General features: G+C 37.8%; 1 protein-coding gene across 1 annotated transcript in view; it reads right to left on the bottom strand.

The window, feature by feature from the left end:
- Nucleotides 1-24,390, bottom strand: part of LOC124803280 (beta-galactosidase-1-like protein 2) — a 257,902-nt gene extending 233,512 nt beyond the window's left edge. Inside the window, exon 1 of the mRNA XM_047264463.1 lies at nucleotides 24,223-24,390. Coding sequence (XP_047120419.1) covers nucleotides 24,223-24,390 — 168 coding nt within the window. The remainder of the gene's footprint in view (nucleotides 1-24,222) is intronic.
- Nucleotides 24,391-25,307: the final 917 nt, after the last annotated feature.

The raw sequence follows: 25,307 nt of genomic DNA, 5'->3' as shown, positions 1-25,307 counted from the left end.
GAACACAGAGTGACTCAATCTTTGATCCAATTTATGTCCCTCCAACACTTCCAAGAACAGCAACTTGCCTCGAGTTTTTACTTCCATAGACAATTTTATGCTCAGCTGTATGGTGTTCATGTGGTTCCAGAACTGATGCAATACATCAGTTCTATGAGCCCTGATTAAAAATGTGTTGTCCCCATATTCATAAAAGTAAGATGGGTGGAGAGGAGCAAAGCATAAAGCCCATTCTTCAAGATATTCCACAAAAAAGTAAGCAAAAGCTGTTGACAGTGGAGAGCCCATAGCCATACCATCAATCATTTCATATGTCTTTCTGTACAGAAGGTAAGTGGTCATATGGCAACCAGTCTGCACCATACGTCAGGCACAGAAATCTTGAGAAATCAGCGGCAGTAGAACACAGCCTTACAGGAGGCCGATCAACTTTGAGAAAATGAAGGTCCTTTCCCACGCATCAACTGAAGAGGCTTCTGTAATAAACTAAGCTGTAGAAATTCATATATGCAGTAACAATTTTAACTGAGACGGAGGTTATAATCTGAATGGTGCATGGAGATAAGCACTTAGGATGAAGTACCTTGAAAGGAATACAACTAAAAATCATAATTGTTAAGGGGAGATGTGATGCAGTGAGCTGTCTCCACTCCCCTTCCACTCCTCAACAATGGCATGGTGAGGAACATGTTGAAAATCACCACGCTATGGATTTACTACATCTGCACATGTGAATCCTGCCCTCTATGTTACATTATTGCCAACAGCAGTTAGACTTCTAACAAGGAAACCTCCCCATCGCACCCCCCTCAGATTTAGTTATAAGTTGGCGCAGTGGAAAGGCCTTGAAAAACCGAACACAGATCAATCAAGTAAACAGGAAGACGTTGTGTGGAGCTATGAAAAAAATAACTAAAATATACAAACTGAGTACTCCATGCGAAGATATGCAACATCAAGGACAATGAGAGTTACGGAGTGCTGTGGTCCCATGGCTAACGAGAACAGCTATGGAAGGAGGGATCCTAGGTTCAAGTCTCCCCTCGAGTGAAAAGTTTAACTTTTTATTTTCAGTTTGTGTGACAAACTCTTATGTTTTCCATCACTTTTTCGGAGTGATTATCACATCCACAAGAAAACCTAAATCGGGCAAGGTAGAAGACTCTTTTTACCCATTCGCTAAGTGTACAAGTTAGGTGGGTCGACAACATATTCCTGTCATGTGGCGCACATGCCGTCACCAGTGTTGTATAGAATATATCAGACATGTTTTCCTGTGGAGGAATCGATTGACCTATGACCTTGCGATCAAATGTTTTCGGTTCCCATTGCAGAGGCACGTCCTTTCGTCTACTAATCGCACGGTTTTGCGGTGCGGTCGCAAAACACAGACACTAAACTTATTACAGTGAACAGAGACATGAATGAACGAACGGACAGATTATAACTTTGCGAAAATAAAGAAAGTAAAATTTTCGGTTGAGGGAATACTTGAACCACGGACCTCTCGTTCCGCAGCTCCTCACGCTAACCACGGGACCACGGCGGTCCTGAACTGAGATTTTCCTTGATGTTGCCTATCTTGCGCATGGACTACTCAGTTTGTATATTTTGCTTATTTTTTTCATAGTTCCACACAACTTCTTCCTGTTTTCTCGATTGATCTGTGTTCAGTTTTTCAGGGCCTATCCACTGTGCCAATTTATAACTAAATCTGAGGGGGGTGTGATGGGGAGGTTCCCTTGTAAGCAGTGTCATGTAACCAATGACAAGCATGAATGCCACTACAAAGGAAACAGACTTCGGTCCCAGCAGACAGTCATTTCCTAATGAAGATGATGCTATTAATCTTTGGAGGCTCAAGTTTTAATTCTAATTTGATATGGTGTGAAAACCAAGAAGATTTTAGACAAAGATGCTGATGTAAAAAACTCCATTGTCAATAATGTTCCTGAAAAGTACTGGTCTGTCCAGAGTTCTGACCTGATCCCAATGAAACAACCCAACATTCAGTATCAATAATTTCTTTGGTTTGGCTCCACAGTGATCTCCAGGTTTCATTTCATTTCATTTCATTATCTTCCTGTAAATCATTTACATGATGTAGGAATTGTCACAACAAAGTTATCATACTAGTACAAGTACTACAGACATAATAATGGAATAAGTACAAATTTAGACATATAAATTAAAATTTTTGGCAATAAATTTACACACAATCAAAGTACTCATCTACGTCATAGAAAGTTTTGCTTAAAAGGTAATTTTTAAGCTCAGTCTTAAATTTTACTTCATCTATTATTTCCTTCATGTACACTGGCAGAGCATTGTAAAGTTTTATTCCAAAATAACTTACATGCTTTTGGGTTTGTGTTGTCCTTACCCTTTCTACATACAAGTTCTTATGAGTTCTAGTATTATAATTATGGCAGTCCTCATTTGTACGTAGATTTTTCATCTGTGCTGTTGTACACAGAATGCTCTTAAAAATATACAGTGATGGCATTGTGAGTATTTGCAGTTCTCTGAAAAGGGGCCTACAATGAGTTCTTGGAGAGTTATGTGTTATGATTCGTATAGCTCTTTTCTGAAATTTGAAGATATCTGTTAAGCTTGATTTAGTTTTACCCCAGAACACTATGCCGTAAGACACGATGGACTGAAAGTAAGCAAAATACACTAGTCTAGTACAGCCTGTGCTGCATACTCTAGATAATATCCTCAATGCAAAACATGCCGAATTGAGCCTGTGGGATAAGTACTTGAGATGGTCTTTCCAGTTTAAGTTTTGATCAATGTGCATGCCCAAAAACTTTGTGGATTGTACACTCTCTATCTTCTTATCCATTAGTTTTAACTGGAGGTCTGTATCTTGAGTTGCTTTGCCATACTGTATATAATTTGTTTTACTTAGATTAAATGCTAACTCATTAGCATTAAACCAACGTTGAGTATATTTCAGGACTATATCAGTTGTGGTGGTTAATGATTTTTTATCATCACTTATAATTATGCTAGTGTCATCTGCGAACAACATTATTTTGGTAGAAATATTAGGATTTTTTATGTCATTTATATAAAGCAAGAATAATAAGGGACCAAGAACACTGCCCTGTGGGACACCTATTTCCAATTTCTTTGCATCTGAGACCCACTTGATTTTCTGATTTTTATGTTCTGCGATGATTTCTACCACCTGAGTTCTATCTTGAAGGTAAGATTCAAACTATTGCTTCACAACTCCCCTTACACCTATTGCCTCCATCTTGTTTAACAGAATTTTGTGATTTACTGTATCAAAAGCTTTAGATAAATCTAAGTTAATTCCCACTACACATTTTTTAGTGTCGAGACTCCTGACAATCTCTTTGGTATAGGTATGGATAGCTAATTCTGTGCTGTGGCCCGAGCGAAAGCCATGTTGATTGCAGTTTAGAAGTTTGTGAGCATCTAAGTAATTTATGAGTCTGGTTTTCATTAATTTCTCTAGAATTTTTGAAAATGATTGGTCCATAATTTTCTACCTTGTATGGATCTCCTTTTTTAAACAGAGGTCTAACCTTAGAGATTTTCAACATCTCAGGAAACACACCTTCACTGAAAGACAAATTGGCAATATGTACCAAGGGCTTTATAATTTGTTGGGCAACTTTTTTTATTATTGACACAGGCACTTCATCCACACATTTTTGATTTTAGACTCTTTATCACCTTTAATATTTCATTATCATTTGTGGGAGTTAACAACATACTACTGTCTGCTTTTGGGGCTGTTAATTTCTCATGTTTAGTAAAGTTTTTACTTAATGACACTGGTACACTTAAAAAGTAATTATTAATGTAATTTGCCAGTTTCATCTTTTAATTCAATATTTTCACTATTTTTGAGTACTATTTCCTGATCCTTGAGGCCCTTACCTGTTTCCCTTTTCACAATTTCCCAAGTAGTTTTTGATTTATTGCCTGATTTTCTTATTAATGTATCATTACTTAGTAATTTTGCTTTTGTAATTATTTTTCTATATATTTTTTTGTAATTTGTTACATGTTCTTTAAACTTGGGGTCAGTCCAACTTTTCAGTCTATAGTTAAGCATTTTCATGGACCTGGAGGAATTTCTAATACCTGTTGTGATCCAGGAATTAGCATGTGTATGCCCATATGTGTTTGAATATAATAGAAGGAAACATTCCACGTGGGAAAAAATATATCTAAAAACAAAGATGATGTGACTTACCAAACGAAAGCGCTGGCACGTCGATAGACACACAAACAAACACAAACATACACACAAAATTCTAGCTTTCGCAACCAACGGTTGCCTCGTCAGGAAAGAGGGAAGGAGAGGGAAAGACAAAGGATTTGGGTTTTAAGGGAGAGGGTAAGGAGTCATTCCAATCCCAGGAGCGGAAAGACTTACCTTAGGGGGAAAAAGGACGGGTATACACTCAGCCACACACACACATATCCATCCACACATATACAGACACAAGCAGACATATACATGTCGGAGTCAGCAATCAGAGTGTAATGGTGTGGACTGGAGAGCTCTTTCTTCAACAGCCTCCACGAAGATGCCCGCAGCAAGAGGCGTGGGAGGGAACCCATAACTACACCATCCGTTCAAACAATTTTATACTGTATATTGACAATGTGGTCATCAGCCCAGAAGAATTTCACACTGACAACGGCCACGGAAGACTAAGCTTACAATATGTCTGCTTGTGTCTGTATATGTGTGGATGGATATGTGTGTGTGTGCGAGTGTATACCCGTCCTTTTTCCCCCTAAGGTAAGTCTTTCCGCTCCCGGGATTGGAATGACTCCTTACCCTCTCCCTTAAAACCCACATCCTTTCGTCTTTCCCTCTCCTTCCCTCTTTCCTGATGAGGCAACTGTTGGTTGCGAAAGCTAGAATTTTGTGTGTATGTTTGTGTTTGTTTGTGTGTCTATCGATGTGCCAGCGCTTTCGTTTGGTAAGTTACATCATCTTTACCCATATGTGTTTGTTTTGACAAGTTTCTTAGGAAAACACATTTCAAAATTCAACATAAACAGGGAAGAAAAAACATTATATGCAGTGTTTGTGCTAGTTTGTAACAGTACTTCTGCCCATGATTGGTTAGTCAGTGTATTTATGAAGTGACTGCAACTATTTGTGGAGAAGATTCTTTTGTACATTTGGTATGAACTATTTTTGGTCACAGGGGCTATGGGAAATTTAAGGATGAGTGTATTGTCATCAGATATTCCTCGGTCAACATTTATTACATCTATATCTATGGCATCTATATTTGTGAAGATATTATCTATGAGACTTTTTGAAGAGTTTGTTATTCTTGTAGGGTTAGTTATATGTGGATACAAATTGAAGCTCTGTAAAACAGTCAGGAACTGATCTTTGGATGCACCTTCAATCAATAAGTTGACATTAAAATCTCCACTTATAATTATTGTTGATTTTTTATGATGTAATATTTTGAGCGATGCCTCTAACTTATTCCTAAAAATTTCAGGATCACCACATGGTGATCTGTACACTGACATTATTATTAATTTACCCTTTTTCATACTCAACTGTATTGCTGCAGCCTCAAAATGTTTTTCTTCACTCACGGATTCAGTTACAGTCATATTTTTAACCTTTACGCCAGGTTTTACATAAATGCAAACACCACCATGTCTTGTTTCCTTCCTGCAATAATGACTTACTAATTTGTATGGGGAAATGCAAATATTTTCTAGTTTATAACTCATGCACCAATGTTCTTGAATGCAAATACAATCTATACTAGCTTCACTGGCTGCAATCTCAAGTTCTAATACTTTATTTTTAATGCATTGTATGTTAAGGCTCATTATTTTTAAATTATTGAAATTAGATTGAGAGGAGTTTGTACTTATGTTTCCCAATGTTACCAGCTGTTCCTTGCTGAGGCTGGGTACCAAAAATCCTTAAGAATTACACGTTTCCTGCTCCTTGTATTTCTTATCCCTGGATGTGCCACCATCTTCCTAATATAATGTAAAGAGGTAGGTCACTAATCATTACTGCTGTATGCGAGAGAAACTCAGAGTCTCTCACACTTGCCCAAATGAAAGCGATAGAGTTGGTCAAAAAGAAGTTCCTTTTGTTTATAGTGGGTTATTTGCTCTTGGACTGCAGGAGGAGTGAAAACATACAACAGGAGATCTGACACCCAGCAGTGGGTAAACTGACTAATGATAATGACAGCAATAATGGCACCACAGTTACATTCTATAATGTAATAGAGTTTGTTTCATTATTTTTTGGCTCAATGTTCCCTGCACAGTTACAGTGAAATGTTCAAATCTGATAAATTTTATGAAGGTATCATGTGACTTATGATACATTATATTATGTGAAAGCACAAATGTAGAAACTTTCTCACTTCCTCAATGATTCTGTTGTCAAAGTGTTTAACAAGTTTCCATCTGACAGGAAGCAAAACATTCAGAATCCCCAAAAGTTACAAAGGACATTAAAAATATACCTCGTTATGCACTTCTTCAACAAATTACCCAATTATCCTTATTTGGAAACTGAAAGTATGTGTTAACTGCATGACATTTAGTAATTCTCATTGTAGAGAGATCTTTTTTATGACACATATGTAATTGTTGTGCTACGATCAACAGACATATGGTCATGCTGCATGCAATACTCATTGTGGACATAACTGCTCTGGATATTTAGCCATATAAATTGTATACAAGGTAAATGTAGATTTGTTCTCCTTTATCTTACTTTTACACATCTCTCTTGTCTCTGTGTAAACTGATTTTGAACCACAGATCTGATGATACAAGTATTCCAAAATGTTTTATAAGGTGCAAGTGTAATAGCGTAATAAAACTTTTGCTGAACAGAGAATGTCATTCATTTTGTGCTCCAAATAAAATGGTCACACTCTTATTCATTGAGTTTATGTAGCAATATCAAACAGTGTTGCATCAGTTGTAAGTGTAGCACATCAACAACATTCAATGGATAGGCCAAAATGTGTGACTTGGATGCACACAATGATAAAAATCTGAATTGAAAAAAGTGCATATTGAGCCTTTCAAAATTCAGCAGCTATTGCTCTTCAGGTTGTAACTAGTTTTGGAGATAAACAAATCCCTGTTTATCCTGAGTACTGTTGTATCACATATGTTGATGTTGTTGTTGTTGTTGTGGTCTTCAGTCCTGAGACTGGTTTGATGCAGCTCTCCATGCTACTCTATCCTGTGCAAGCTTCTTCATCTCCCAGTACCTACTGCAACCTACATCCTTCTGAATCTGCTTAGTGTATTCATCTCTTGGTCTCCCCCTATGATTTTTACCCTCCACGCTGCCCTCCAATACTAAATTGGTGATCCCTTGATGCCTCAGAACATGTCCTACCAACCGATCCCTTCTTCTGGTCAAGTTGTGCCACAAACTTCTCTTCTCCCCAATCCTATTCAATACTTCCTCATTAGTTATGTGATCTACCCATCTAATCTTCAGCATTCTTCTGTAGCACCACATTTCAAAAGCTTCTATTCTCTTCTTGTCCAAACTATTTACCGTCCATGTTTCACTTCCATACATGGCTACACTCCATACAAATACTTTCAGAAATAACTTCCTGACACTTAAATCTATACTCGATGTTAACAAATTTCTCTTCTTCAGAAACGCTTTCCTTGCCATTGCCAGTCTACATTTTATATCCTCTCTACTTCGTCCATCATCAGTTATTTTGCTCCCCAAATAGCAAAACTCCTTTACTACTTTAAGTGTCTCATTTCCTAATCTAATGCTCTCAGCATCACCCGACTTAACTCGACTACATTCCATTATCCTCGTTTTGCTTTTGTTGATGTTCATCTTATATCCTCCCTTCAAGACACCATCCATTCCGTTCAACTGCTCTTCCAAGTCCTTTGCTGTCTCTGCCAGAATTACAATGTCATCGGCGAACCTCAAAGTTTTTATTTCTTCTCCATGGATTTTAATACCTACTCCATATTTTTCTTTTGTTTCCTTTACTGCTTGCTCAATATACAGATTGAATAACATCGGGGAGAGGCTACAACCCTGTCTTACTCCCTTCCCAACCACTGCTTCCCTTTCATGTCCCTCAACTCTTATAACTGCCATCTGGTTTCTGTACAAGTTGTAAATAGCCTTTCGCTCCCTGTATTTTACCCCTGCCACCTTTAGAATTTGAAAGAGAGTGTGCCAGTCAACATTGTCAAAAGCTTTCTCTAAGTCTACAAATGCTAGAAACGTAGGTTTGCCTTTCCTTAATCTTTCTTCTAAGATAAGTCGTAAGGTCAGTATTGCCTCACGTGTTCCTGTATTTCTACGGAATCCAAACTGATCTTCCCCGAGGTCGGCTTCTACTAGTTTTTCCATTCGTCTGTAAAGAATTCACGTTAGTACTTTGCAGCTGTGGCTTATTAAACTGATTGTTCGGTAATTTTCACATCTGTCAACACCTGCTTTCTTTGGGATTGGAATTATTATATTCTTCTTGAAGTCTGAGGGTATTTCGCCTGTTTCATACATCTTGCTCACCAGATGGTAGAGTTTTGTCAGGACTGGCTCTCCCAAGGTCGTCAGTAGTTCCAATGGAATGTTGTCTACTCCGGGGGCCTTGTTTCGACTCAGGTCCTTCAGTGCTCTGCAAACTCTTCACGCAGTATCGTATCTCCCATTTCATCTTCATCTACATCCTCTTCCATTTCCATAATATTGTTCTCAAGTGCATCGCCCTTGTATAGACCCTCTATATACTCCTTCCACCTTTCTGCTTTCCCTTCTTTGCTTAGAACTGGGTTTCCATCTGAGCTCTTGATGTTCATACATGTGGTTCTCTTATCTCCAAAGGTCTCTTTAATTTTCCTGTAGGCAGTATCTATCTTACCCCTAGTGAGATAAGCCACTACATCCTTACATTTGTCCTCTAGCCATCCCTGCTTAGCCATTTTGCACTTCCTGTCGATCTCATTTTTGAGACGTTTGTATTCCTTTTTGCCTGCTTCATTTACTGCATTTTTATATTTTCTCCTTTCATCAATTAAATTCAATATTTCTTCTGTTACCCAAGGATTTCTACTAACCCTCTTCTTTTTACCTACTTGATCATCTGCTGCCTTCACTACTTCATCCCTCAGAGCTACCCATTCTTCTTCTACTGTATTTCTTTCCCCCATTCCTATCAATTGTTCCCTTATGCTCTCCCTGAAACTCTGTACAACCTCTGGTTCTTTCAGTTTATCCAGGTCCCATCTCCTTAAATTCCCACCTTTTTGCAGTTTCTTCAGTTTTAATCTACAGGTCATAACCAATAGATTGTGGTCAGAGTCCACATCTGCCCCTGGAAACGTCTTACAGTTTAAAACCTGGTTCCTAAATCTCTGTCTTACCATTATATAATCTATCTGATACCTTTTAGTATCTCCAGGGTTCTTCCATGTATACAACCTTCTATCATGATTCTTAAACCAAGTGTTAGCTATGATTAAGTTGTGCTCTGTGCAAAATTCTATCAGGCGGCTTCCTCTTTCATTTCTTAGCCCCAATCCATATTCACCTACTACGTTTCCTTCTCTCCCTTTTCCTACACTCGAATTCCAGTCACCCATGACTATTAAATTTTCGTCTCCCTTCACTATCTGAATAATTTATTTTATTTCATCATACATTTCTTCAATTTCTTCGTCATCTGCAGAGCTAGTTGGCATATAAACTTGTACTACTGTAGTAGGCGTGGGCTTCGTGTCTATCTTGGCCACAATAATGCGTTCACTATGCTGTTTGTAGTAGCTTACCCGCATTCCTATTTTCCTATTCATTATTAAACCTACTCCTGCATTACCCCTATTGGACTTTGTGTTTATAACCCTGTAGTCACCTGACCAGAAGTCTTGTTCCTCCTGCCACCGAACTTCACTAATTCCCACTATATCTAACTTTAACCTATCCATTTCCCTTTTTAAATTTTCTAACCTACCTGCCCGATTAAGGGATCTGATATTCCACGCTCCGATCCGTAGAACGCCAGTTTTCTTTCTCCTGATAACGACATCCTCTTGAGTAGTCCCCGCCCGGAGATCCGAATGGGGGACTATTTTACCTCCGGAATATTTTATCCAAGAGGACACCATCATCGTTTAATCATACAGTAAAGCTGCATGCCCTCGGGAAAAATTACGGCCGTAGTTTCCCCTTGCTTTCAGCCGTTCGCAGTACCAGCACAGCAAAGCCATTTTGGTTATTGTTACAAGGCCAGATCAGTCAATCATCCAGACTGTTGCCCTTGCAACTACTGAAAAGGCTGCTGCCCCTCTTCAGGAACCACACGTTTGTCTGGCCTCTCAACAAATACCCCTCCGTTGTGGTTGTACCTACGGTGCGGCTATCTGTATCGCTGAGGCACGCAAGCCTCCCCACCAACGGCAAGGTCCACGGTTCATGGGGGGGGGGGGGGGGGGGGGGATCACATATACTCTGGTATAATTCAACATTTTGAAAGAAAATACTTAAATAGAACTGAGCAGATAGAAAAATGTGTGGAGTTCACCCATATTGCAATCCTGTAGAATCTCTTCAAGGATTAAGGTGTTATAACCATGTCTTCATTAGAAGACAAAATGTCCATTGCTTATCACAAAAACTGTTAGTGGCTCAGAAAGGTGTTCTACAGGTAGGATAGAAATCTTTGTTCAATTCTAGACCTATATATGTACTCTGGAAACCATTGTCATGTCCATGGCAGAGGTACATCCAATTGTATCAGTTATTAGGGATTCTTCCCATTCTATTCTTGTGTAAAGTACCAATGAACACTTAAATGCCTCTGTGTCTGCTATAATTAGTCTAAGCTTGTCTTCATTATGCCTATGAAAGTATACATTTGAGTTTGATGTATATTTCTACATTCCTGTCTTAAAGCTCGTTCTTGATATTTGGTAAGTAACCATTCATTGACAATTTGCGTCTAGCTTCAAGTGTCTGTCAGTTCAGTTTTTCCAGCATCTCCACGACACTCTCCCATGAACCAAACAAACCTGTAAGCAATGTTGCTGCAGCTCTTTGTTCAATACCCTGTATTAGTCTTATTTTGTATGGATCCCACACACTTGAGAAGTATCCTAGGATGGATCACACAAGTGATCAGTGAGCAGCCTCTTTTGTACAATGATTGCATTTTCCTGGTATCCTATCGAAGAACTGAGGTCAGTCACCTGCTTTACCTAAGACTGGCAAAAGGAAGACCTCAGACTTAGCCAGCTGATTTGGCTCATATTTGACAGGTCACTTGAGTACAGCCCAAGATGAAACACTATATCTTGGCTCAATGCCTTTCCGTTTTTGATGAAACCACCCCTAAAGTTCATAACATGAAATCAATTAAGCATTGATGGAATTGATAGGTAATTTAAAACTGAGCATTTTTCATCAGCTATGGGGTCGCGATCAGGGGATACATACCGTATGGGATGAGAAGGAAAGACTAGTCTTTTCTTCTCATCCCATACATTAAGTCTCCCCTGACCTGTCGTTCTAGGTGACTTTCCCAAAATCCACCTCTTTCCCTAGACCTCTCCAATCCTTTCCCTTCACCCCTCTTCCTTCCCCTTCAACCCTTCTGCCTGAAGGAAGAGTCACTGGTTCTGAAAGCTTGCCAATTACAACCATCTTTTGTGTGCGTGTTCCGCCACTGCTTGGTGAATAAATTTTTTTCTATCGAATTAAATAATTTTATTAATAATTGATTGTTTTTATTATTAAATAAAATTATAGAGATCATATAAATTGCTGTGGATTTCTATCTTTTCTCTAAGAAGAATATTAATCAACAAAAATCTAAATATTGATACATCAAATAAACTGATCAAAAGTGTATTAAATATTCAAATTGTGAACCTTGAAAATATGTTGAAGAATATATTGAACCAGGCCAGTGACATGGGTATTTGGCTTCCAACAGTCACTAAAAATAAGTGAAAGTACGTAGTGCCACACAGTTTAATTCTTCAGTATCGCAGTGTGAAAAGAACTAGAAATTAATGCTATCATCTCACAACAAGGAATCAGGCAGGGAGGTTTCCTGTTACCTACACTATTTAACATCTGAATGGAAGAGATAATATGAGATTGCATGGGTGGAATGAGAGGAGTAAGTGTAAAAGGCAAAAGGATGAAGTGTATGGATCCTCCTGTCTGTGACTGCTCATTTCACAGTATCATCATCATCATTATCATTATTATAATTATAATAATAACAATTATTATTATTTATAAGAACAAGTTCATATTTATGTAAAAATGCTGCCTAAATGATACAAAGAGAACTGAAAGATCCTGCACTAAGTAAAAGGGCTGGCAAAGCCTGATATGCGAGTTTATTCACTGTATATGTAAGCCTCTTATCTGATGCTAGGTCTTGTTCTTTTCTGTAACATTTCTTGCTTCTTTTTGTTTCCACATTACATGCTCTCATATTATGGGTGTCATCCGTCTCTTACGTACAACTGAGTTCTTCTCCGTTGTCATTTCTGTTTGTTGTTTTCATCCTGGAAATCCCGCCCCCAGTAGCTGAGTGGTCAGCAGGCCCAGGTTCAATTCCCGGCTGGGTTGGAGGTTTTCTCTGCTCAGAGACTGGGTGTTGTGTTGTCCTCATCATCATCATTTCATCCCCCTTGGCACGCAAGTTGCCGAAGTGGCATCAAATTGAAAGACTTGCACCCGGCAAATGTTCTACCTGATGGGAGGCCCTAGTTACATGACATTTGCATTTTATCCTGGAAATTCTATAATTTTGAGGTCGTGTAACATAATTTTGAGGTAGAGAGCTTTTGGTTTTGTTTGAAGAGGTAAGAGAGGGTACACTGACAAATTGAGGGATTGAAAATCTCCAGAATGAAATTTTCACTCTGCAGCAGAGTGTGCGCTGTTGTGAAACTTCCTGGCAGATTAAAACTGTGTGCCAGACTGAGAATCAAACTCAGGACCTTTGCCTTTCATGGGCAAGTGCTCTATCAATTGAGCTACCCAAGCATGACTCACAACCTGTTCTCACAGCTTTACAGTCTCGGCCCGGCCCACAGTTTTAATCTGCCAGGAAGTTTCATAACTGCGCACACTCCACTGCCAAGTGAAAATTTCACTCTGGAAACATCCCCTAGGCTGTGACTAAGCCATGCCTCTGCAATATCGTTTATTCCAGGAGTGCTAGTTCTGCAAGGTTCACAGGAGAGCTTATGTGATGTTTGGAAGGTAGGAGACGAGGCAATGGCAAATGTAAAGCTGATTGGAAATCTGTTGGCACGTAGGCAAACCTACTTTATCTAACAATGTTAATCAGAGGCAATAATGTTTTTATAGATAAACAATCATCTTAACTCTAGGAAATTAATTAAATAGCCGACACGTGCTTTGCAGCGTATGTGCTACAATGAAAAGAAATTATGCTAAACAAAATATACATAAGTTAACTAAAGTTATCAAAAGTTACTTGGTATATTGCTGTTAGAGGAAGCTAATGCAGCCTGCCTGTTGATGGAGCTGTTCATTGGCTGTAGAATGATTCTGATTTAATGGCACAGTGAGTGCAAGGCCAGGAGTTATAAGATTTTGTAATGGCTGTGTTGCAGTGTTGTGTGTTCCGAATGGAACTTGAGTCAAGCATGTTATCAGTTTGGTGCAGGGATGTAAGATCTCAACAGATACCAACAACAGCAAGTCTGTGTGAGACAAAAACAGTCAACAGTTTGAGCTATTTGCTGACAATTCTGTAAACCTGGATCATATGTAAGGAATTGTTTGAAAATTGAATTTTATGGAATATTTATTTTCTTCCCAGTACATTTACTTCTTAGTGGTTTATATTTTTGATCATAAAATCAGTTTCAATTGAATACACAATATACACTACAAAAATGATTTTAATTTTATTTAGGCTCCTTGTCTAAGTTTCACGGTGCAGTTATGTACTCTGGTGCATATATATTCAACAAGCTCCCATCTAGATAACACCCCATCATTTCAAAAGCAAACTGAAACATGCCTCAGTAAACAATATTACAAATAGTTGATTATCTAGCTTCAAAATCTATGTTACTTACATGGCAAGTGGCAATGTTCACTGTAAAGTTGCATGATGTTTAACAGTATCTGTGAACTGATATCTGTTGTTAACAGATGTAGGTAGCTATTTTCTTCAAAAAATACCAATATCATCAAGGAAATAAGTGTTTATCAATAGAAGAAATGCAACCGGTGTGCACTACACATCAACGATGCTACCGAGGCCTCTGTGTGGAATGCACACAATTTAAAAAAAAAGAAAAAGAATGAAAGAGTAGCCAGCTCTGCATCCAGTCCAGATAATGACAGCTGTTGGAGATCCAGAAGTGTCAGTATAAGAACCACACCAATCCCTCGTACAGGCAAGGGTATTAAAATCCTAGTGGAAAACTGCCAAACCTTTCACAATGAAGTACCCGAGTTTCACAAACTCCTAAAAAGCTCTGGAGTTCACATTATACTACATACAGAAAGCTTATTAAAACTCAAAATTGATAGCAGTGAGATATTTGGGGAAAACTTAAGCATGTATCAAAAGGATAATTATAAACGGAAGTAGTGTATTGGTTGCAGTAAATGAGACATTCAAATCTACCAAGACAGAAAAGAAACTGCATGTGATACTGTTTGTGCAAGCTTCAGCATCTAGGGTAGGCATAAACTTATAAACAGATCCTTCCATCAGGCACCAAACTCATCTCCAGATGTAATCAAAAACCTTAGAAAAAACCAAAGTTCACTAACATGTAAGTTCCTCAATTATATTATCACCGTTGGAGGAGAGTTAAATCACCTAATAATGAGTTGGGAAAACTACTGTTTTGTAAGTGATGAGGATGATCAGATGTCCTATGAAACATTGTGAAATGTACACTCTTATGACCTGACTTCTTTGAGGATGTCAATATAGAAACTATCAGTTACCATGGGGCAGTTGTAGCAACACTGATTACCAATGTACAAAGGTCAAGTAAAATAAGCAGAAGGATTTATAATTTCAGCAGACTAGATGAAGAGGCAGTGCAGTCATATCTCAGTAAGGAACTCAAACATTCAGCTTTGGAGAGGAGCATGTAGAAGATCTGTTGCTCAGGTTTAGAAACTAAGTTGACCATCCACTCAATAGATATGTAGATAACAGAACAGTTTGTGAAGTGAGGGATCCTCCATGATATACAGTCACTTTAAAGAAACTTCTGAAGAAATGCAGACAGCTGCATAAAAGGTGTAAAATAAAGTGAAGGACTAGAGGTGCTGAATGAAATGTGTTTTGCTGTCAAGAGGGCAATGCATGAAGTCTTCAAAGACTCCCGTGGCACAATATTAGCAAAGAAGCTCTCACAAAACCCAAAGACATTCAGGTCATATGTAAAGGCTGTTAGTGGTACCAAAGCTAGTGTCCAGACATTCATGGATGAAACATGGACTGAAACTGAGTACAGCAAAACAAAATCAGAACTGGTGAACGTGGTTTTCAAATGTTCCCTTACAAAAGAAAATCCATGGGTATTGCTGCAATTTAATTCACAAACCTCTGCAAAAAAAGAGTGTTAGTGATGTTGAGAAACAGCTGAAATCATTAACAACTGAGAAAGATTCACAGCCAAAATGAATCCTTATCACATTCTGTACTGAATTTGTGGCTGATTTAACCCCTCTTTTGACTACAATGTACCATAGGTCTCTTGAATAAGAAGTCATGCCCTGTAGTTGGAATAAACCATAGGTCACAGCCATCTACGAGGAGGACAGCAGAAGTGGTCAACTAAACTACCATCCAGTATTCTTGACATCTATTTGTTGCAGACCCTTAGAATATACTTGAAGCTCAAACATAATGAGATATCCCAAACAGAATTACCTTATCCATGACAACCAACATGTATTCCAAAAACATTGATCATGTGAAACTCAACTCGCACTTTTCTCACATGACATCCAGGAAGCCATGGATCAAGGCAGTCAGGTAGACACAGTATTTCTCAATTTCCTAAAAGTGTTCGGCTAAGTACCACATCATTGCTTATTATAAACAGTTTAATCTAACAGGGTATCAAGCAAAAATTGTGATTAACTAAGGATATTTTGGTAAAGAGGAAGCAGCATGTTTTCTTGGGTGGGGAGGAACTGGCAGCTATAGAAGTAACTATATGCATGCCCCAGGGAAGTGTGTTGGCTCCCTTGGTGTTCATGCTGCATATTAATGTCACTGCAGACAATATCAATTGTAACTTCAGACTTTTTGCAGATGATGCTGTTATCTATAATGATGTGCTGCCTGAAAAATCTATACAAATACTCAAACAGATTGTGATAAGATGCATTAAATGACAAAAATGTAAAATTGTCACTTGACACTAAGAAAAAATGTAGTACCATATTACACATTGCACACAAGCTACCTTTGCTGGTACTGTTTCTACTCGTGCTAGCTTTCCCTCTGGCCATTGCTAGGTGACAAGAAGATGCTGGGCTGTGAGAGTGCATGTGTTAGCAGCTGTGGACAGGACATATTCCAGTGGTTAGCTTGTTATTGGGGAACTGGCTCGTAGCAATGGTTGTTGGCAATCTGTTTTGATGGAGGATGTGCATTCACCCTGAGTTGCCCGAGCATTGCTGGAAAGCAGCAGCCTTGCTTGTGACGAGTTAATGGCACCATGTTTGAGAATTTGGATTTCTTCTATCTGACAACTGAAGGAAGTGAGCCTGCTTGGGGAACTGTTTCCTGCACATATTGTGGACCAGGGCAAAATGCTTGCTTACTGGTTTTACATACATGCATTCTGATAGTTTTTTATAGCTAAACACGTGCTCACAGTTTGCGGTAAACATGTTCATCCAATGTGTAAAAATGTATCTACTGAGCAGTGTGATTGCTATGCGGCATGCATAAAGGCTTGCTTTCTGTTATATACTTTTGGCAGATTATCTGCACTATCCTTTGCCTCATGTTGACAGAGTTTTAAGGTGTTTATTATGTATTAAAACAGTGTTCCAGGTGCATACTATTATGGTTACCTAAAGTTTACTTACCTCACATTCTCCCGTATCCTGCATTTTATGGAGTTACTGTTTATTCAATTTGTTTTGCTGGTGCTTTAATTGCTTGTTAAGTTTACTTCAAACTTTGGCTTTGAATCTCTCACTGTTTAAATGTGTCTGTGTTTCAGGACCTGTAATTCATCACTTAAAGCAGTATTATGAGAGACCTCACTGTGTGCCTTAGTGCTGTGACAGATGTCAAACAGAGCTGACAATATGTCTGTTAATGCTGTTCTATTTCTGTATGACAGCTAGCCAGCTGAGTACTTTAGATCCATATTACTTGCCATCAATTGCTTATTTGATTGTGCTGCCTTGGCCTTCCCCAGTGTTCCCATAGATCTGAGCAGCTACTGCCATTGTTTACTAACCTGAAGTTAACGATTTATTTCAAATGGGGTGCCCTGTAATATAAACTTAACCTACTACTGTGCTTGGCCTCTGTGCCATGTATATTTCTGAGGTCCTTCTGTTTTCATCAAATTTCAGGACAAATTATAAGGTACCTCAGTCAATTGTAAAGCTTGCCTAAATGATCAATGGTCATTAACTCACTGTATATCTTTCTTTTAAAGAACGGTTAAATCCCTTATAAACCTTAAAATTTTGTTCTGGCTACAATTTTAGCTTTAGTACCTATGTTCTTAATATGTAACTGTTCTTGTTACTCTCACTGCAACAACCTATTTTACTTGAATTTTCAATTATCAAAATAGTATGTGATCACTTGACAACCTTTTTTTAAAAAAAAGATCAAATAAAGAAACACCACTAAGACCAATGTGCAATATAAGCTCTGCCACTGTTTTCTCTGCTACTGTACTGTGAATCTCACTGTAGTTACTAACAGAATTCTTGCATTTTAGGGAATTTCAGGCAAACCTTAAAGCACTTTTAATGATTGTAAACTTGTTTCCATGGCATTCTGCCATTAAATCAGTTAATTTGTGCTTGTTCCGACTTATATGTATACTGCTGAAGCTCAGTGTTTATAAAATTTGTAGTCCCCTCAAAATTTGGTGTTGCCTTCATTGCGGTTAGCAAGATTATTGTGCCACGTGCCAAACTTGCAAAGTGTACATCAATGTTTCAGCTTTCGTAATTTTAATCTGTAACTATTCCTTGCATTTGCATGTCTTATTACAATACACTTTTGTCATTGGGCTATAAACTACTGTAGAATCACAAGATTAGATTAATTACAGCAAACAAAGTCATTCTCCCTGCACTTTTCATGTAAAGTTGTTAAGAATAATTTTTCATTATCTTCTTAACTACAATTGCTTGTAACAACTTTTTGGGTGGTTTTCCAATGAAATATTCTGTTAACTGGGCCTTAAGTCAACTTTTCAGTTGATAATATTGTCATTTGGTTTCCTTTAGCTTCCTGTGAATGAAGCCACAAGACAATTGCTTCACAGCAATTTGATTTGTGATTCTTTGTTTGTCATTACAAAATTTAAGTTTTGTTTTGCGACACAATTGTTATTTACCCTTTATCTGATTGTTCTTGATTTAATTCACTGTTAACTACTTGTGACTGTGATCCCTATATTGGTGGTATGATTTTAATTCTTTTTTAATAAACCGTTATTTAGAGATACTTTGTTTGGTTATCTCAGTATGTTTCCACTTCACTATGACTTCAGCAGCAACACGTCACAGGTGGAATCAGTCAGCTCATACCAATACGTGGGTGTAAAACATGGTAGGGATTGTAGGGATATGATATGGAATGATCATACAGGCTCAATCATAGTTAACGTGGGTGGCAGACTTCAGTTCACTGCAAGAACGCTATGGAACTGCAACCAGTCTACGAAAGACACTGCTTACAAAACACTTGTGTGACCCATCCTAGAATATATCTCAACTGTGTGGGTTCCAAACTAAATAGGACTCAAAAGGGACATTGAACACCTACAACAAAGAGCAACATCATTGGTCACAGGTTCATCTGAAGCATGGAAGTGTGTCACGAAATGGCTGAACAAACTGAACTGGCACTATCCCAAGAAAGCCTAGTTACAATGTTTCAAGAACTAGCTTTAAGGGATGACTCCAAAAATATACTACCAACCCTATGTGCTGCTCCTGTAGGGATGTTAAGTACAAGATTAGATTAATTGCAATGTGCACAGCCATTCTTCCTGTGCTTCATGTCAATGGCATGAGAAGTAGTCCTAATAACTAGTACAATGAGAAATTCCCTCTGCCATGCTCTTCACAGTGGCTGTAGGTGTGGAACAGCTATTTAATATAACTAAGGAATACAAACAGTTTTCAAAGTAGTGGCTTGCATTCTGATTTACTATGTTTCACCTATGTGGGATACACACTAAGTAATATAGTGATGGTTATTCTTAATACAACATACAGATTTAATTTCTATCATTTTCTTGTGTTTTGTTAAATCACACCTTGCCTTGTTCCACACCTTGAGTATCCTCAAGCTTTATGGTCACAGTTGACTACCAAATTATCCCTATCCAAATATGTAAGTATGCAAAAATCTGTACATGTAATTTTTTAAGCTTTAGTACCATGACATGTTCAATAGCATTGTAAAAGTGATCTACAGATGAATAAAACTACTAGCACTACCCATAAGCATCCAGAGCTTGGGATACAGGCTTTTATTCATTACACAATTCTCACAAATTTCTAGTAATGATTGTCTGCGACACTATTAAACTACAAATTGAACATTGCTGAGCATGACGGGCAATACTGTGACTTCAGCAGTGATACACACCACTCATCAGAAATTGTGCAGATTCCTATGTTTGGTGGCACTTTCGGCGTATGAATCTTTACAAAACTGTGCCGATGTAGTGAACCTGATCTTCTCTTTGTCTTCTCCTTGTATGGGCCTTTTTGAGCAGCAGAAAGAGATTGGCCCAATACTGTGAAACGAGGATTTCAGTGCAATGTAGGTACAGCAGCAGTACTGGCCTGCCATCTGTCCCCACTTCATCAAGCATGCCCCGTACCTTTGTTGCACAACAGAATCTCTACAGTAGTTTACTGTTTGTCTGTGTACAAAGAAGAGCTCCAATGGGTTGCAACCTCAGCCTTCAGATTTATGCAGCAGAACTTCCAGTAGACTCAGGAAAACATAGCCACCTGTACTTAGTCTATGAGTCCATATGCAATGGTTGAAACAGAACATCCGATTTTATGCAGTAGAAGAGGGGGTGAGTGTGAAATTTCAAAAGTGAAAAGATTTCTTCTCCTGGAATTGAGACCTTCTCAACTTTTTGTTTGTTAACATAGTGCAATATGCAGCCACAGAAATACAAATTCAGCAGTCCCAGTTGGTAATTCAGCACAATTATGTGACAAGCTATAGACATGAAGATTGCCTTGGTGCTGTCCTATGCTATTAAAAGTCAATTCCACTCTGAGGGTGATTTTAGAAGATTTCTTATGTTACCTAGTGGCCTGCAGGCCCTAGGCTACAGTTTATGCAAATGAGCCTGAAATATAGTTGTCAAAGCACATTTTGTTCAGTTTTAGTTTTGTCAATTAACATTAATAAATAGAAAGCACAGAAGTGATGAAATAAATCCATTAATGTGATCACATGTATTTTGTACAGAAGTATTAAAGTGTTATAGATGACACAAAATTTAATAAGCTTTTTTCAAAGTTTACAGTCTGTTCCTTCACTTCAAGGAGTGTTAACAATGGTTATTTCTGTTCGTGTCCAACAGGATTTTCTCAACTTTTTTCTGTTTCAGATTTTTAATTTTCATTTCATATCATATTAAGGGGCTTCAAGTAAATTTTATTGATATTTTGTAGCTTTATTTCATAACTCTTTGGATATTCTGGATTTAATCACCTGCAGAGGAAATTTTAGGTCATTGAATCAAAAGTTGGAATCAATAATGACAAAAAAGATGTACTTTTCATATACAGTGGAACTATGCTTACCGTTCGGATATGAGAGCAATCTACCTTAAGAACACTAATTGTATAACTGTCAATTGTATAAGGTACAAAATTTTGTGTATTTCTTGTGACATTAAATGCCCAGGGCATGAAACATTTTGAAACTCACCCAGTCAGATACGGTACGTCAAAAATGTCAATTTCAAAATTTTGCCCCTCCCTCTTGAAAAAATTTCTCTGGATACCTGTGACACTGCTACTTCATAGACTGTAGAGAATCAATTAATTAATTACGTAATGAAGCTGCAATGAATTTCATCTTTTGTGTCACTAACAGTATACCTATCTGTGTAGAGTATTTTAATCACAGTTTCTTGGACAGATGCTTTTTCAGTCTAGCTTTCATAAATTCGTATTGTTTTGTGTGCTGTTGTTAGACTTTTGAGCAATTCATTCAGGTATTACCGAAACATTCTTTCCATGTAGGTATTTCATATCCAAACAGTAGCCACATGTCTGTGAGTTTGTTGTTGTAAGAATGCATGAGCATTCTACTTCTGAGGAAGGACTTTGTCCACAATCTGACATATTTATAGTATTCTTTTTCAAGTGAATGTTTGTAATTCAATGACCTCTATATGGTGAGTAGCAATTTATCCTTCTCATATTGTTGTTAGAGAACAAACAGTTGTTTGATCGTTCAGAGTTTTATGTTGTAAGAAATTGTCATTCATTTCCTCCACCCCTTCTCCTTCCACAAAAATAAATATCAGTTCCTTCCATCTAGTCCAAGGCTGCATAAGCCCTTGGGCTGGACTCTCAAATTAACAGTGACTGCTTTTCAAACATTTTTTTCCAAGTGGTGTGTTTATCTGTGGTGTAATGCAAGAACAACCAATGTCAAAAAATCTTGTTTGTGCGAATGAGCATTGAAATTAAGAGCAGTTTCAATGCCATTAATACTGTTAATACACTTGATTCTGCAGTTTCATACTTGCCACTAATAATTATGATTATAAATACTTTTATTTGTGCTATCAAAAATTTCTCTAGCACTTTTCTTAATTATAATGTTTCTGACATTGGTTGTTTTTCTATTGAATTAGTTTGCATAACTTTTTGACACTGGTTGTTTTTATGGCATTCATTAACTATGAAATTTGAGTATTACAATAAAAATCAGATTGCCTACTTGTATAACTACCCATAAAATTTGTGTATGTATTGCATTTCACAGTCATCCCTGTACATTGCTACACAGGGAAACAATATCTGAAGATATTCTCCATATGAAATCATTACTGTGTGTCATTAGTCCGCAGTGAAGGAAGATGAAACAATTCTTAAGAACTACAATAAAATGTAATTTTCACACTGTTATTTTATTCATCATCACTTTCATTTGCCTAGTAAGTGCTCTACACATCTCTTGGATGGCCTGGTAGCAGGTCCTGGTAAGTACAATGCCCTACTCTGTGGATGTACAACAGCCCTTATTGACTCTAGGTCTTGGGTCAAGTGAATGTGTTATAAATCATGATCTGCCAGATGTCTGCCTCTTCATGTTAGGTTTAATACCTTTAATCCTTCTTGTTGACTAAATGAAAATTCATAGTATAATATAAGTTGACAGGTGAATTACACTTGTGCTGCAACCATTTATCTTTCACAAAGGAACTGACTCTCCCAATCCCCCCTCCCCCTTATATGAACATAACAGCAGCGAAGAAGTTAACTGAAATTAAGAAAATCATTTTGCTCCAGTTTGACTACATTTATTGGTGGCTACCTAGAAACTAATATGATATAGATAGCCCACTCCCTAAATGTATCAACTTTGTATTCCCCTTTTCTTTTTTTTTTTCTTTTTTTTTCTTTTTTTTTTTTTTTTAGCTGCGTGAATGGTGTCAAGTCTTCAACTAAGAGTGACTGGGTTCAAGGAACTTGTGGTTAATAATCCCCAACTCACTACTATAGTGTATTTTCTCTTGAAATGTATTAATGAGTGTGAGCGAGGAATTAATAATCCTCTTGTGGACACTGCAGGTCTTACTACACATATTGACCTCAATAACTTCTTCAAGTAAGGAACTCATATGAATGAAAATACATACAAGAAGGTATGTTATTCGCTCCATGGCCAGCAATAGTCCCATTCCACATGTATCATTAAGCAGATTTGTGGTTGCTGGTTACGCAGTACACAGTTTATAGAAAGCTGAAGCTAGCAGGGATAAAATACAAGAACCAACAGATTATTTACAACTTGTACAGAAACCAGATGGCAGTTGTAGGAGTTGGAGGGCATGAAAGGGGAGCAGTGGTTGGGAAGGGAGTGAGACAGGGTTATTCTCAATGTTACTTAATTGATACACTGAGGAAACTTTGAAAGAAAGCAAAGGATGTGTTGGTTGATAGGACTCATTCTGAAACGCCAAGGAATAATCAATTTAGTATGGAGGAATTGAAGAGGGAGACCACGAAGCAAGTACAGTATGAAGATTCAGATGGATGTGTATTGCAGTAGTTGTTTGGAGATGAAGAGGCTAGCACAGGATAGAGTAGAATGGATAGATGCATCAACCCAGTCTTTGGACTGAAAACAACAACAACAACAACAACAACAATAACGACAACTGCCCACTTCATAATAGTGAGTTGGTAGGCATTTTTTCAAATTGAATCATAGGATACAAATTTGATTTTCCACGTCTCTCTTTGTTGATCTTCTGATCATAGCTAGATTCTGTTAAATTTGAAGTACCTTGGGCCAATGAAAGGATAAGTAAAATTTTCAATTAATATGTTACACTAAACAGCCCCAAATTCATAATGTAAAAACTTTTCTTCACAAAGTGTCTTTTTATATAAAAGTCATATCTGTTGCTAGTATGTTTGTTTTTAACAATTACTTGAACTTTCATTGAAGTCAATGCTAGTGTGTTTAGATACACTGCCTGGCATACCTGGACTGTTTTCACATTAGATTTTTCGAAGTATTTTCTTGAAAAACTGAGTCTGCTGTAGTCCCTTCACTTAAAGCAAACAGTTTTGTTAGAGAATTCCTGTAGTACAGAGAATGCTGTTTGCTAATTCTGTGTCTTTGCAAAACTCCATGAAAATATCTTTCTGCTGTTGCTCATTAAATTTCTCAAAGCATTTTCTTTGAGGTTCACACAGTTGTTTCAGGCTCTTACCTGGTTGTTGTACTCCTGCTGTCGAAATGTATTGCTTCCCTTGTATCCTGGCCATTTTTCAAATATTACAAGCCCATTTTTCTGGACCATCTGTTCATTTTCTTGTGCACCTGTTCCCTTCAAAATTTTGGCCTGCTGTTCCATCAACTGGAAAACAATCCTCTGCATTGCCAGTAGTTTCAATAACACATCATTTTCTTTTCTTCTGGTTATTGTTGCATGGTAAAATCACAAAATCGCAAGGATCAGAATTTGCTGGTGTGATATATTCAGATGAATGTGTGAAAACAATGAACCAGCAGAACTAGCAGTTTCAGGTGCAGTTATGTCATGCAAAAGTTTTGCATTTGACATAGGGTTTAATTCTCTTTCTTTGGTTATATTAGTAGCATTGGTTTTAGATGTATTCAGTGTAGAAATGTCAGCAGTGGTAGTTTTTCTGGTGGAGTGTTCATAGAAACCTTTGCCTGAAAAATTATCATCACTGTCTGACACAACTATTTTCAAACCTGATGTTTTTAATCTAGTAAAACTCAATTGAGCTAACTCGCAGTTTATGAGATTATATTAATGTAACTTACAAAACATACTCTTGTTCACACAAAACTGAAAATTCTGCACTTATCACATTGTTTGCTTAAAAGATGGTTGGTTGGTTGTTTGGGGAAGGAGACCAGACAGCGTGGTCATCGGTCTCATCGGATTAGGGAAGGATGGGGAAGGAAGTCGGCTGTGCCCTTTCAGAGGAACCATTCCGGCATTTGCCTGGAGTGATTTAGGGAAATCACGGAAAACCTAAATCAGGATGGCCGGACGCGGGATTGAACCGTTGTCCTCCCGAATGCGAGTCCAGTGTCTAACCACTGCGCCACCTCGCTCGGTCTTAAAAGATGTTTGCTAAGTCTCTGCAACAGGTCTTCCTCTCAAAAAACTAAACCCGTTTTCACAATATTCATCATTATTGTAATGTCAATCAGAGATGAAACAATGGCAAACTAAAGTACAAAACTGAACAAAGGCAAGTCAAAGTCATATAGTCAAGTGCCTTCCAGTGTTAAATTAACCAAAGTTAAAATTAGCTGTTC

This window comes from Schistocerca piceifrons, chromosome 6, assembly GCF_021461385.2.
Source record: "Schistocerca piceifrons isolate TAMUIC-IGC-003096 chromosome 6, iqSchPice1.1, whole genome shotgun sequence".
NCBI lineage: Eukaryota > Metazoa > Arthropoda > Insecta > Orthoptera > Acrididae > Schistocerca > Schistocerca piceifrons.
Note: the sequence above shows the minus strand (reverse complement) of the source record. Positions and strands in the feature narration are given on the sequence as shown.